Source organism: Trachurus trachurus (genome assembly GCF_905171665.1).
Source record: "Trachurus trachurus genome assembly, chromosome: 14".
NCBI lineage: Eukaryota > Metazoa > Chordata > Actinopteri > Carangiformes > Carangidae > Trachurus > Trachurus trachurus.
This window is the reverse complement of record NC_139903.1, coordinates 5,104,445-5,120,031: the sequence shown is the minus strand read 5'-3', so window position 1 is coordinate 5,120,031 and position 15,587 is coordinate 5,104,445. Positions and strand designations below refer to the sequence as shown.

Here is a 15,587-nt window from a genome sequence, read left to right as displayed (position 1 = left end):
GCAGTCGACCAACACACATGTTTTCACTTACGTTTCCTGATTTACAGCTTTTCTTAGCTTGACTGCCCTCCCTCCCTCCCCCCTCCTCCTCCTCCACTGTTAGTTTTGTTCTCTCGGTGAGATATATTGTGCATGTAGCTCCGCCCACTTTACCCTCCCTGGAAGTGTAATGGGACAGAGTAATTGAAAACACCTGGTGGGTGGTGGGTGGTGGGTGGTGGGGGGGATTAGTGAAGTGGACTGAAGTGAACCAGACTGCTGAGGGTGGTAATGTAAATAACATCATTATTGTCAGTGTTACAACATCAGAGTGGTGTCTTGGCTGCTGTGTGCATTTCTATACACTGTGTATTGTCTGGCTGACCTTTTATAGTTTTTTTTAACTAACCCTTTTTTTAATAATAGTGTAACTTATAAGGCGGTGGAGAATGAAATTCATTTTGTGTTCTACTGTCCTTTTTATGACTCTATAAGACAAAAATTGTGTAGTAAGGTAGATCCAAATAACGAATTTGTGTGGTTAGACGATGCTGAGAAGCTAAAACATCTTTTTCATTTGAATATTTTTGCATTTTCTTTATTTCTTGAAAAGGCTTGGGCACTGAGACGAAGAGCGATATATACTTGAATACTGAAAGTAACCTTGAATTGTTGATTTATTTCACACCTGTGTGGCAGGTAACACCAACAGGAAGGACTGTAGTCTTTTTTGTATCGGTTATTAATTAAAGGTGTCTTGTAATCTCATATGGGATGGGCCACAGTGGTGGCATGACACGAAAATAAAAAATTAATCATTCATTATAAGGCAGTGGAACAGTTACAGTGTGTGTGTGTGTTTGCATGTGGTTGTACGTCTTTATACACAGATTTAATATGTCTGCATCCTCTTCTTTTATATTTACACCACACTCCTCCTCCTCTTTCTTCTTCTTCTTCTTCTCTCCATTACAGCGTCTGAACAAGACGACACATGACATTAGATAACTTTACACCGGTGCTACAGGTCCCTCTTATTAAAGTTTAATATTAATAAGGAAAAATGTCTCTTGCTGGAACTGTTGCTCCCAGACACACAGTTCATATTTGCACCGTTAGCTTAGTTACTATTATTATTATTTAAATGAATGAGCCCATTAGTGAAGCTGCTTGGGTTTAATATAGCATGGTGATAACAGCAGGATGTTGAGTGTAAAGGTGGCTCATCATGTGTTTGTGTGTGTGTGTGTTTAGTGCACACATCTGCTTTTTGTGTGTGTTTATAAGTGTAACTGTGTTTGTGCGTCTGTTTGTCTCTGTTAGTCTCACATCGTCTGGATGTTTTCCTCTCCCCAGTTTAACTCTCATCTCTCCGTCTGCCTCCATCTTTGGGGATATCACTCTTTTTTTTCTCCTTTTGACTGATGATCTCTGTCTTCTCACTCACTGTATTGATCTCTGAATCTCTGATCGTTTTTTTTCCCTCCCTCCCTCCCTCCCTCCCTCCCTTCCTCCCTCCCTTCCTCCCTCCCTCCTCCTTTCTCTCTCCTTCTCTTTGCTCCTTTCCAAACTTCATTTTTCCCTTCATTTAGCCAGGAGACCTATTATTTATATGTCAGAAATGTCCAGCCACGCCAGAACCACATTATTTCACCACATGGTTGTATTTCATTCTGTCTGATTGTCTTCTCTCCTCTACGGTTTCATCCACTCTGACAGCTGCTCGCCTCCAGCTATTGTCCTGCTTTAGCTCGGACACTGTACAGATTTACACAGTCTGAGCTCTTATGTAAAGAAAAAGCCAACATTTTACAGATACTCAGTGTACAGATTCATTTTGCTTATTACTCCCTCCATTCACCCAATTAACTGTTTGGTCTATAAATTGTTCAAAAACACAAAATGAAGAGTCCAAGCTGTTGAAAAATGACAAAATACTCACATTAAAAAGTTGGAACCGGTGAATTTTTTGCATTTTTTTTTTTTTTTGTAACTCTTTAGGTGTGACATTTTATGCTAATATGACACATACTGAATAAAACATAATGCACAGTGCATTGTTATTTTAGGTGGCTGCAGAAACCCTGTAAATATTGTCACCATCTCATCATCGCAGCTTCCCTCTCTCTCTCTCTCACACACACACGCACACACACACACAGATACATGAGGTGTTTTTGTTTTCCCCACCTACACTTGACTCTTTAGACAGAAGTGATTTGTCCTCTCAGACCTGTGGACGTGTGGACGTGCAGTGTCTGGTTTCTATGTCTCATCAGTTCTGGTGAGGTGCGTGCACAGTGGGAGGTGTGATGTTGGTTCTCAGCTTTGTTCTTGTCTGACATTTTTGTTTATCATTGTAATTTTTTATGCTTCCTGGTATATTGACTGGAGCTAAAGTGTCCTGCAGGGACTCTGAAGCATTTCTACTCCGCTCTGAAAACTCAATATACAACCTGAGAGCCGGCGGCGCTATGAGGACACTGACCTTTGTCTCTTGTTAGTTGCATGTGGATTTTCTGCTCTGGTTCATTACTGTATAATATATATTGTATACTCTACTACTGAGAGAGCACAGACCTGTAGAGGCACGTTACAAACATCATAAACCAGACCACACATTTTCATTCATATTAAATGATCCTGATGAGCCTCGGCCTCGTCTCCTCCACCTCCAACAGCTTCAGATCAAACCGCTTCACTGCTTTTTTTTTTGCGTAACTGTGTTGACAGTTAAACAGCAGCAGGTTAAAAACGTAACCTCCTTGGCAGAGGAACTAATAATGATGCATGCAGTAACATATTGTGAGCTGGATGCTGCCTGAGGCTCTGTGTTCTGTGCTGTAGTGTTGAATCGAGCGTGTGTGTGTGTGTGTGTTTATACTCTATATGAGATCTGTGCAAACAGGAGAAATACATTCGCTTCTTTGTTTTTGAAGTTGATGCTGATTTAAGGAGGGGAATCCCTTAAACACTTGACTTCAGAGGATTTATCCTCTACAGGTCCGACCTCGTCCGGCTCTCACCTCGGGGTGGATTTCATCACTCCTGCAGTTTTCAGGGATTCTCTGAACTTTATTCTTCTCGGTGATCGTCTCTTTGAGGCCGTAGTCGTTTCTCTTTGCTCTCTTCTTCTGTCAGGTCTCCCATCTCTCATCTCCGTTGTCCTACAGAACATTGACGTTTTAGTCCTGGCTCTTTTGTGTGTTTGCACACACACTCTCAGCTGTTTCTCCGTGCGCTGCAGCAGAGCTTCTGGGCAGTCGGCCTGCGATCTGCGAGGGTGCAAAACAGCGGCTGAACATTGTCAGACGTCGCCCTAAATGTGTGTGTGTGGGAATCAATGAAATTATGTTCAATACCCACAAGCCCGCACTGAAATTGAAGCCCTGCTGTAAACGTTTGAATTCTGGCTCCACAGCTCCAAGCTGTTACAGCTGTTTGGCAAGACGCTTGTCAGACTGTCACAGACTCTCTCTGTTTGTCTTCTCTCTCTCCTCTCTCTCCCCGGCTTTCTATCTCTTTCTATCTCTCTCTCTCTCTCTCTCTGTTCTTTTCCTGTCCTCAGGAAGTAACCCAGTGCAGACCTGGAGTCTGATTCACCGGAGTGATTGAGATGAAGTTGTACATTTGTGAGTCTTTTCTGTCTCCTCCTTTTCTCCTTCACCCACTCCGTCTCTCCAGAGAACAAGAAATGTCTCAATCTCCAGTGTGGGCTCTGGTTCACTGGACTGATTGAGACCCGGGCTGTGAGAGGAGGAGGAGGAGGAGGAGAAGGAGGAGGAGGAGGAGCGACCTGGAAGCTGAGGATAAAGGATAAAGAGGAGGGGAAAAAAGAAGAACGTCAGGTGGAGAGAAAGAATAAAGTGAGACAGTGGAGATGGAGAGATGGAGAAAATTAACTTGGAGACTTTTCAGCGCTGCCGTGTGCCGAAGGTAGAGAGGAGAGAGGGAGAGAGAGAGAGGGAGAGAGAGATGTTTAAGGAGATACCGTGACATTTCCAATTAGCATCAGTTTTTTTTCCACTTTACCCGAGCAGCAGTTTCCCTCTCACACTCGCACACTGAGCTGCCACCAGGTGAAGAAGTTAAACACCCGTCCTGTCAGTTTATAATCACAGGTTCAGGCCCCGGTGACGGCTTCATGTCCCACAGACCCTGAACCTAACACCAATCAATCAGGCAGCAAACACAATCCAAGTTTGTTTGTTTGCTTTTTTTCCCTTTAATATCCAGCCCATCAGTAGTAATAATCATCACACAGGACGCTGAAGTGATTGTTTTGTGTTGTGTTGAAAGTTGTCGGTCAATTAAACGGAGTACGATCCAGACCGGCCGCTGATGGTTTCCCACTCCGGTCGATAATTCGGTGAGAAATAAAAAGCGGAGGCAGTGTGAGAAGAAGTGGTGCAGCACCGGGAAGGAAATGATTATAACTCGCTCAAATTTTCCTTCCCTGGGTAAGCAGACAATCAAGAGCGGGATTTTGGCTTTTTGGCTTTTTAGAGGCGGCGCTTTTTTATTATAGCAGACACACCGGAGAACAGCTTTACTGCTAAAACACCGAGAGCGCAACCAAAAGTGGGACAGCTGTGCAACCAAAATCAAAATTACTCCCCGACTGCTGCCATAAAAAACAAGGACACACACACGCGCACACATGTTACACACAAGAAAAACAAAATTATAGGGAGAATCATTTAGAGCTGTCTTCAGGGGAACAGGGAAGAGGGAATATGTTTCTGGATTTTTGCTCTTAACCAAGCGACGGCTGGTTAGCATTGTCAGCAAACTAGCTGACAGCAGCCAGCCACAGACTCACTGATGTCATGTGTGTGTATGTGTGTGTGTGAGAGAGAGAGAAAAGTTGCCATGTCCTTTGTGAGGGCAGAGTTCTGGTTGAATGAAAAGTTTTTATTCCAAGCTGAAGCGAAATGCAAATCCTGTTGTGAAGCCGTGTTAGTTATTATTATTTTTACACGTGTCAAAGTGTCGTCTGTGATGTTTTGGACGACGACTGTTGCACCATTAAAACGTGCACGGAGCCTGTTGTTGCTCCTGTTGTTGTGCTATTGGGCTGATGTGGAGGACTGATGATCAGCGAGATGATCACAGATCGCTCACGTCTGTGTAAAATGTAAAGACGACATATTTGACTTGTTTTTCCATTAGTGTAGTAAAGTATTTCTAGTATTAAAGCAGAAGTAAGTGATATATTTGTGTTAATATAAGTCTTAAATAGTTATATCTTCCGACAGCAATCACTTACATAGAGTGTTTGGACCGAAACACGGGTCTGTCAGTCACTCTGCTCTGCTCTGAGCCGAGGAGAAAACATTTATCGTATCCTACAGTTTTTATCCAATGAGGAGAGAGAACGGCGTGCAGGGCTGTGTGTGCAGCCCTGGTGCAGCCAAGGGATGCCGTGAATGTGGTGACGTAGGGACGAGGACTGTTATGGTGCGTTCAAGGAAACTCGTAACTCGTGTTTTTTCGACCTGTGAAGTCGTACCAGTTTGATCTGGTACGACTTCACAGGTCGGAAGTTACGAGTGGCCGTTATAGTGACTTTCACCGGTAAAACAGGTCGGAAAAACACGAGTGGGTTGCCTGGAACGCTACAAAGTCGTAAGTTGTGACTTGAAGCTGTAATTTACGGTTTCAAAAGCCTGCCTGTAACACAGCATTAGCGAAAACGACCGGATCGCTTACTTCTGCTTTAAATCCATCTTAACTTGGATATTCTCATTCATCCAGGCCATCGTGATCTCTGGGCAACAAATAAAATCAAAAGGAACTGGACTTGTATTTGTGTAGGAAGACGTTTCACCTTTTATCCAAGGGGCTTTGTGAACCGATGAAGCCCCTTGGATAAGAGGCGAAACGTCTTCCTTGACAAATACAAGTCCAGTTCCTTTCGATTTAATTTGTTGCCCAGAAATATTAACTTATGCTTGAAACTGGCACGGACACACTCTGACACTTCGACATACTTGTTATCTGTGATGACAAGTTTATTTATTTGTCTGTTGTTTGATAGTGTAACGTTTCACAATTTCATCTCACAAACTGAAATATTTGTTTCTAGCATCTTTGAAGTGTTTTACTTCCTCAGCTCACGATGAACACTTTTCACAACCCTGAGGCCTTAGCTGAGGTATCTGAAAAAACTGATAAGTTTTAACACATTGTGGTCATTTTTTGGTCACGGGAAACAATTATTTCTGAAAACTCTGTGTGTATAAACAGGTGAAAACAGAGTTTGAGGTTCCTGAACGTCACCGTATGTGACAGAAAATGCACTGACGTCAAGTGTGTGTGACCTCTGTGACCTCTGTTTAACCGTTGCATCCACGGTGAGACCATGATGCTGTCAAACCAGAGCTCTTATCGACGTTCGTTCAAACTCTTTTTGCTTGTTTGCAGAAGGAGAAGAAGCTCTGAGGTCACGAGTTTCACTCCAACTCTCTCTCCACCTGAACAATAGAAGAAATGTGAGTGCTGCCCTGGGTGAGGGTGGATGAACCGCTCAGGTGCTATTCAAGGACACAGGATGAAGAAAAACTGAAGATAAAAAACACAGCAAGCAGACTGTCCTTGTGCAAATAGTGGTAAAAAGTCCGAGGCACTCTGAGGTGTTGTTAAAAATCCTTTATTTTGCAGGGATTTTGCAAAATAAAGGATTTTTAACAACACCTCAGAGTGCCTCGGACCCATCAGTTTTGGATTGCCTTTTACTCTTTACCACTATTTGCACCAGGACAGTCTGCTTGCTGTGTTTTTTTATCTGTAGTCTCTCTCCACCTGTTTGTCCTATAGGACATGATCAACACTCTACAGTGTGTTTATCAGGGTTCATGTAGATGAAGATCTTTATGAAACTAATCATGAGAATGAAGTGTCTGCAGCTGCAGCCACAGGTAGAACCACCACGAGACGCCTGAGTAAATATTTCGGAGCCATTTCTGAACATTTCACTGCTCCGACAACAAAAGCGTCTGATAATGTTGGTCGTCTGTTGTTTGGCGAGGCCGTTTATTTCTACCACAGAATTCCTCCGTCGTTGTAAAAGCTTCAAACGACTTTTAACACACTCATTCACAAAGCTGGTGTAAAGACTCTCACTTATTTTTTTTTTTTTTCTGTGTTCACATTTTCCTTTGGGTGGTCAGGGAGAAAAAAAAAAGATGGGACTGCCTTTATTAAAAAAAAAAAGAAAGAAAGAAAGAAAGAAAACTTTGGTGCCCTGAGTGTGGTTTAAGTGGGTCGCCTGAGAGTTTAATAGGCGAGGGGGAAACCCTGAGACGGATCCAAGCGTGCAGACTCAGTCAGTCCGACGGCGTAGCTGGAGGAAGTCAATGATGTACTTAACCAGTCTCTCCTCAGAAGGCAGCGAAGACGAGCTAGAGCTGCAGACGGATGGGAAGATGTGGAGAGATGGAGGGAGAGGAGAAGAGAGGAGAAGAGAAGCGAGAGCGAGGCTGAGGAAGTCAATAATGTACTTAACCTTACTCAACGCACTCCCTCTGTCCCTGTTATTGTAAGGCAGGGAGGGGGAGATGAGAAGGAGGGAGAGAGAGAGAGAGAGAGAGCATGATGATGGCAGGACTTGGGAATGGAAACAGTCGGAGGCAGCGGAGAAGCGCTGTGTTTTTCTGTCAGCATAAATGTCAGAGTAGTTAAGTGTGAGCGGGGCGGGCGGGCGGGCGGGGAGGCCGGGGACTGGAAGAGCCCCGTGTACCAGGGAATAGCCTGGTTTTTACGGCCACATAAATCTCCGTCCCCCCTCACTGAAGGTTGTAACCCACCTCCTCCTCCTCCTCCTCTTTCTCCTTCTTCTCCTCCTCCAGCTTTCCTGCCTCGGTCCAGCAGTTTACGCTAAAAACCTCCTTTTGACTTCTTGACTCTATTTGCCGCTGCCTCTTTTGCCTCGTTTCTCTCCCTTTCAGACTCTTGACCTCTGCCATCCTTTTTTCTTTTCTTTTTTTTTTTTACTCTCTCAGTCGTATACTTCCATGTATTTTCTCCATTTGTGCCTCAAACTACCAGGACATGAGATAAAATCTTTCTACAGGCTGCAGTTTTCCTAATTTGTTTTATTTTTTTAGCATCCTTGATCTGTGTTTTCTTTTCACCTTAATCCTCCTCAGGGACACTCTTATAATAAACCTTTAATATAAGATCATATTAACACGGCGCTCCTGGTCATGTACTCACTTGTTTTCTTACCTGCGAGCGTTGATTTATCTTTTTTATACACTTTTTATTAAAAATAAGAAAAAGCAGGCAATGAACTTTATTTGTCTGAATCTGAATTTTAACTCTCCCTCTAGTTTCTTTTTAACTCTTTCCAAATCTCTTGTGGCCCACATTGTTGATGGAAAATACAGTGGGTGCTTTTATTTCATGTTTTCAGCTTTTGTTTGATTCATTTCTGACTTTTTTCTCTCCGTCCTCTGTCTCTCAGTCTCTCTCTCTGACTCGTCATCTGCCCTCTGGTTTGGTTTCATTCTAGTTTCTAATCAATAAAGAAGCACCTAGAGTATTAAAGCAGATGCATGAAAGGGGACTTCCACAATAGCCCTCCCACACCCACCCACCCCCCACCTCTCCACCACCTCTCCCCTAGTGAATACAGCACTAATGCAGGATGAGTTCACATTCAGCCCGTACAAGGACTCCCACTGTATTTGAGAGACGGAACAAGTGCATCATTGTGAAGTTTCCCAGCGAGTCCGAAGCGCTGATATGTAACGGCGATCAAGTCGGTTTATTCTGGCGAGCTGCCGGCTGACGGGCCGCTGCCATCAGCGCATTATTTCATTAACACTTGTGTTTTCATGGTGAACATCTTCTCACTCGTCTTTTTTTTCTCTCTCTCTCTCTCTCTCCCTTCCCCCCATATTCTTCCCTCCCTCCCTCCCTCCCTCCCTCCCCCCTCTGACAGATGGAGAGCGAGAAGAAGAGGAGAAAATACTCCACGAGCAGCAATGACTCCGACACCACCGACAGTAAGTTGGAGGGAGATTCAGGGGAAGGGAGGGGGGGAAGGGGAGAGAGAGTGTGTGTGTGTGTGTGTGTGTGTGTGTGTGAGAGAGAGAGAGAGCAACTGAGCATGAAACATGGAAGTATCAGAAGAGTGTGTTCCTTGTGCTGCTGTTGTGGTTTCAGTCGACTCCTGCAGGTTGTTTCTCACACTCTTCCACTTTCCACCTGTCTCTCACCGTCGTTCTCTCCTCATTAACACCTCCTCCTCCTCCTCTTCCTCCTCCTCCTCCTCCCTCTAAACAACAACCTCAATACAAACATGAACATGCAGATCTGGTGTTTTTTTTTCCAGCTTCTACAGATACGTCAGAATTAAAGGAATAGTTCACCAAAAAGTGAAATTCAGTCATTATTGACTCACCCTCATGCTGATGAATACTCCAGAGTAGTTTTTTATTCCTCAAAGTGCATCTGGAGACCCGGGAGGCCGGTTCGTAGTCCAACGAAAACTTTATATGAGATTAATAGGGCCTGACACAACGTCCATAAAACTACACAAAAACCATTTAATATTCCTCCACGCTGCTCAGCCGCTGCAATCCAAGTGTCCTGAAGGGATATAGTCCAGAGTTTACTGGAAACGACGTCATTTAGGACAGACAAATTCAATACAGGACTGTTTAGGCTGTAAAAATGTCCTAAATGACGTTGTTTCGAATAAACTCTGGACTATATCCCTTCTTCAGGACACTTGGGTTGTAGCAGACGAGCATTGTGGAGGAATATTACAAGGTTTTTGTGTAGTCTTATGGAAGTTTTTGTGTCGGGCGCTATTGACTCTCATAAGGATTTCATTGGACTACGAACCGGCCTCCCGGGTCTCCAGATGCACTTTGAGGAATAAAAAACTACTCCGGAGTATTCATCAGCATGAGGGTGAGTCAATAATGACTTTGAATTTCATTTTTTGGGGAACTATTCCTTTAAGAGAACATCGAAAAAATGGGACGTAAACTCCTCTGAAGCTGCATCATGATCTCAGTATCTGAGAGACAGAGTTGTGGTTTGTCTCTGCTGACACTCAGTGTGTATAAAACCACCACACATCTTACTGTGTGTGTGTGTGTGTGTGTGTGTGTGTGTGTGTGTGAAGGGTCAGTCTTCACACTCACATCTCCACCTGCTGCTTCACCTGCTGCTCCGTCCTCCTCCCTCCAGCTGCAGTCACTTGTTTTTGTTTTTCTCTATCCTCCTCCTACATCCAGTAAATTCAACTTGGATGCCGTCGTGAATGAAATGATTAGACTTAAAGATTTATTTTACCATCGGCAGGAGTCACATGCAGCCAAGTTAAGGCCTCACAGTGATATAATACGTGTAATAAAGAGCAGTATAACAGCTTAGTGAGTAAATCAGGTGCTTAACACTCACAGATTGTGGCTGCAAATTCAGTAAAAACCCACATCTTGCGTTTGCGGTCGGCCATATTCTTAGTAAATCTGGCTTTATGTGATTTGGAAGAAATGTTAAACATATGCAGCCGTTAACTGGCTCCACTGATGAATGGATATGAGTAGCAGGGATAGATGAGCAGATACACTTTGTACCCACAGTCATCATGACACAACAACCAGAGACAGACAGACAGATATGAAGAGATAGACCGCATGATGGTGGGAACATCTGGCCGGTCTAACACATTACTGTCGCTGGCAGCGTCTGCTGGAAAATCATCTGATAATAAACTGTCTTTGAATAACGGTGCAGTGTTACACAAGCACACTTGGCTCTCGGAGCCGATCGCTCTCTCTCTCTCCACGAAATATGAAGATTTAGTCACCGAAGGCAGTGAGCAGTTTTGATTTAATTTTCAACATCATTCTTCTCGGCTTTTGGCAGCTCGACACGACTAATTCTTGGCATTTTGCGGCGGCGCGCATTTTTTCAATAACAAGCAAATATATTCGTTTGGCCGCAGCCCCCATGACTCCGTCAGGCCAACACAGACACACAGTTAAGACTCATCTGTGAGCGAGAAAGTAGGAGAGTGAAGCTCACTATTGGTTTCATCTTTTCAGGCTGAATTAGTTGGAATAAAAACCAGTTGTGTAACTAAAGCAAAGTGGCTTTGTTTACCTACGCTCGCCTACGTACTTCCGCTCAATCTTCAATTTCCTCTACTACTTAGAGGATCTACCAGCCAATCAGAGATCAGAGAACAAAGACGCTGAGGTTATGAGCTGAGTTGGAAGTTGTAGTTCGTACACAGCGGCAGCAGAGAGAGGGATGTTCACGAAGCCGTCAGTTCAGCCTAAAAGCACACAGGGCTGCGTCTCGCTACTGATTCACTGAATCCATTCGATTCTGATTCACAAGGTCCCGATTCCATTGGATTTTGGATCATTTGGAGGTATTTCAGTTTTAATACCAATTTGCTTAGTTATGAAAGACATTTTCACAGAACTAATGCTGCAAAGTATACAAAGATGGAACTCTCCATCTGGCGCATGAAGGCAGAGCCAATAGTTTTAAACTTCAACAGGAAGTAAACGTTTCTCAATGGAGAGTAAAATGTAAACTGTAGTGCAACAGACTGGTTAGGACCAGACTTATCTGTTCTTCTCACCTTAGACTGTTGGATTTCTGTGTTGAACAGTAACATTTGTTTTTCCTTTTGCTTGTGGAAACATTAGTAATTTTTCCTCTTAAATGTCACTGTCCCTCAGCTCCACACATTTTTCTTTACTTTTTAGTCCTTTTCAAAAATTTTCCTTCTCTCTCTCTCGTTAAGAAATCAAATTTGTTTATTTATTACAGTCTTATAGAAGAGGGAATATTTTTTTCATTCATTTCATTTGTCACTAAAACAAAACCACTTTCCCACTTCAAACTGTGATGTTGTCGAATGTCTCAACTCTTTTCTTTTTAAAACTTTTTTTTATTTTTATTTTTAACTATATTAAAGATTTAGATCGGTGTTTTTCAATCTTGGGATCGGGACCCCGCGTGGGGTCGCCTTGAATTCAAATGGGGTCGCCTGAAATGTCTAATAATTGATTTAAAAAAATGACGGATACAATTTGTTTTAACCATTTTTTTTTAAAGCAGAAGTAAGCGATCCGGTCGTTTTGGCTAATGCTGCGTTCCAGGCAGGCTTTTGAAACTGTAAATTACAGCTTCAAGAAACAACTTACGACTTTGTAGCGTTCCAGGCAACCCACTCGTGTTTTTCCGACCTGTTTTACCGGTGAAAGTCACTATAACGGCCACTCGTAACTTCCGACCCGTGAACTCGTACCTGGTACTGGTACAACTTCACAGGTCGGAAAAACACGAGTTACGGGCTGCCTTGAACGCACCATAACAGTCCTCGTCCCTACGTCACCACATTCACGGCGTTCCTTGGCTGCACACACAGCCCTGCATGCCGTTCTCTCTCCTCATTGGATAAAAACTGTAGGATACGATAAATGTTTTCTCTTCGGCTCAGAGCAGAGCAGAGGGACTGAGAGACCCGTGTTTCAGACCAAACACTCTATGTAAGTGATTGCTGTCGGAAGAAATAACTATTTAAAACTTATATTAACACAAATATATCACTTACTTCTGCTTTAACCAATTATTATTATTTTAAAATTCTGACTAAAACACCACACACAATCTTAAACACAGCATCTATACTTTCACTTTCTTGAATATAAATCGAGCTCAAATAAAATGCAGCATATAAAAATATCTGATCTGACGCATCTTGATTGACGGACGCGGTGTTGCCAGAAATTTGTGATGTCAAAATGGGGTCACGAGCCAAAAAAAGGTTGGGAACCACTGACTTAGATGGACAGGAAAATGACCTCAGGGTGACGGGAACTTGAACAAAGTCCAGCAGTTTACTGCAGCGGGGCTAACGGAGGTCAGGTTGAACCATCATGTGGTCACAGGTTGAGTGTATAAAATATTTTACAGCAGCTTTAACAGGCGGTGTGTATGTGTGTGTGTGTGTGTGTGTGTGTGTTTTTCCCTTCAGCCCTGACTCAGCCGCCCCTGCACCGAAGGCCGTATACACTGTTGCTGTATAATTAGCCGTTAGCCGTTAGCTTCCCCTGGCCGGCGCTGCGTCGGGCTCCAGCTGCATCTGTTGACTGGAGGTTATCAGGTTTCTAATTGAAGGATGCCCATGATAATTTTGGCTGCCGTGCACCAAGCGGGGCTTTTAATTAACACGCGGCCACGATGGTAACCTCCAACTGAGCTGTGGCCCGTTTGGTTATCTGGCCGCAGTGATGGAGCGGTGCAGCTGCCTCGCATGGGGCGTGTGGATATAACCTGCACGCACACACACACACACACACACACTGTAGAGTGCAGATGCATGAATTTCCAGCAGTTCCACTAAATAATTTTCATGCTGAACACGCGTGTGGACGAGCACGGACAGCTTCAGAGCTTTTGGCTGAGATTCTAGACTGAGTCTGCTGTGTTTGGATGATGATGATGATGATGATGATGATGATGAAGGTGGAGAGTGCCGTCTAACACGTTCCTCCAAAACCTCCTGTAGGTGTTCGGCTGCGGTAAAAAGTGAGACTGGGCTCCACCTGCTCAGTCTGTCAGTGTGTGTTTACTGAGTTAAACGTGTTTATTCCTGGACAGACTCCGGTTTACAGGGTTCCTACACAAGGATAGAAAAATTTGGAATTTGATTTTATTCATTTCCAGGTCTGGAAAAGCATGGAAAATGGAAGCTATTGTATGGAAATATGTTTATCTTAATACTTATATGGGGGTTTGGTATTATGCGAAGTCATTTGGGTTAATTATTTGCATGCGCTATTGGAAATTATTTGGTGACATAATGGCATACAAATTCAGAATAATGAAAACAAACAATTTATTGCATAATTGATTTACATGATACACATCATGTACTCAAATGTCACAATTATTTGAATTTTTATTTTCTGAGAAGTCTGGATATTAGGGTCTGGAAAAAGTATGGGATTTTGACATTTCAAATGTGTAGGACTAGGAACCCTGGGTTTACTTTTAACGCACTCTGACACACGTGGTGGTGGTGGTGGTGATGCACTTTGAGACCAGCGCTCATATCAGAGGACGGAGAGTGAGTGAGTGGAGGATCCATTTGAAATCCTCTCCCACTTGTCGCTGTCAATATTTCATATTAAAAAAAAACGGGATGTGTGAAAAACATAAATCTGTGCAGCTCTGAGCGACTCGACGTGAACAAAGTCTGCGTGTGATCGGGGGGCAGAAGTGTGGGTGCGTGCATATGTGGGAAATATCTGTATGTATTAGCAGCTGTATGTTCATGTGTGAAGTGTGTGTGTGTGTGTGTGTGTGTGTGTGTGTGTGTAGGGGGAGAGAGGGAGTGAGTAATTTCCAGGACGAGCCTGACAGCAGCTCTGCCCTCGGCTCTGTTGGTTGTTCAGACATCACAAGTGAAATTAGTGTGGTGGCAGTACTTCTGCCGCGGCAAAGGAAATATGTTGAGTGGGAGGCAGCCTGCACACACGCACACACACACGCACACACGCACAGTCACGGTCACAGTGTGCTATATTGCACAGTATCTGCAAATTTGTGTTTTCCATTATGCCCATGTGATGTAATTTAATTGCTAATGTGATGCAATTTCTAATGAGCTCCTTCTTCACGGCTGCACAGGTGGAAATGAGCTTTCGGCTCAAATCTGTTGCTGCTGTGGAATAATAAAAAAAAAATGTAGAGAAACTATCATAAATGAAATTACACACATCCCCTCTCTTCTCCGCATCATATGTCAGTATGAGCTCTGATCACACACACATGCATACAGAGAAACACAAACACACACACACACCCAGGGTGGCTGATTGAAGCGGTAGGTGGGATATTGGCTCCAGTGTCTGGTTAATTGCCATTAAGTTGTGTATTAATGAGGTTGTAAAAGACCATAGTGGACTAACAGCTTAACAAGATGCTATTTATACTGTCATTACTTATTACAGCCCTTTAATAGATCATCATCAGTCCGCTTCAATTAAAGGCCTGACTCTGAGAGGCAGCAGAAGTCACATGGAGCCGTTCGCTGCTCGGCTGCGTCTCCATCGCTGTGAGTTAGAGAAGTCTTGAGCCTCGTCACATGATCACCGAGGAACTTTGATGACCAGCTTTTTCCTCTCCAATAAATAACCAACCCCCCCCCCCCCCACCCCCCCGTGTTTTTTTTATTTTATTTTTTATTACAGTCTATATTGTAAAACCTCTCTGCAAAAAAACAAATTTCTCCACTGGGACAATAAAGTTTGTTTGGAGTAAACCTGAGTGTACATGAAGCCTGATCTCCAGCCAGAGCTCGCTCTCTGTTCTTCATTTGCTTCCCTTTTAAAAATCAACATTCACACTCATGACTGCACATTCTTGACAAAATCAAACACAGATCAAGTTTCTGCTCTGTGTTGTTGCCCCAGAACATTTCAAACACTTTGTCTTTACAGCAGCAGGGACAGAAAAAGGGGGCCGGCGGGTCGGTGCCAGAAAGTGATTCATGCTTTCTCCTCATCCAGGCCTCAAAAGAACAAGGAGAGGTTTTTTATTAATCTCAATCACACTGGTATTTA

At 43.5% G+C, this 15,587-nt stretch overlaps 1 protein-coding gene across 1 annotated transcript in view; it reads left to right on the top strand.

Annotated features, from left to right (window-relative positions):
- Positions 1-15,587, top strand: part of jade2 (jade family PHD finger 2) — a 193,530-nt gene that overhangs the window by 18,217 nt on the left and 159,726 nt on the right. The window contains exon 2 of the mRNA XM_083987249.1: positions 8,927-8,990. Coding sequence (XP_083843375.1) covers positions 8,927-8,990 — 64 coding nt within the window. The remainder of the gene's footprint in view (positions 1-8,926; positions 8,991-15,587) is intronic.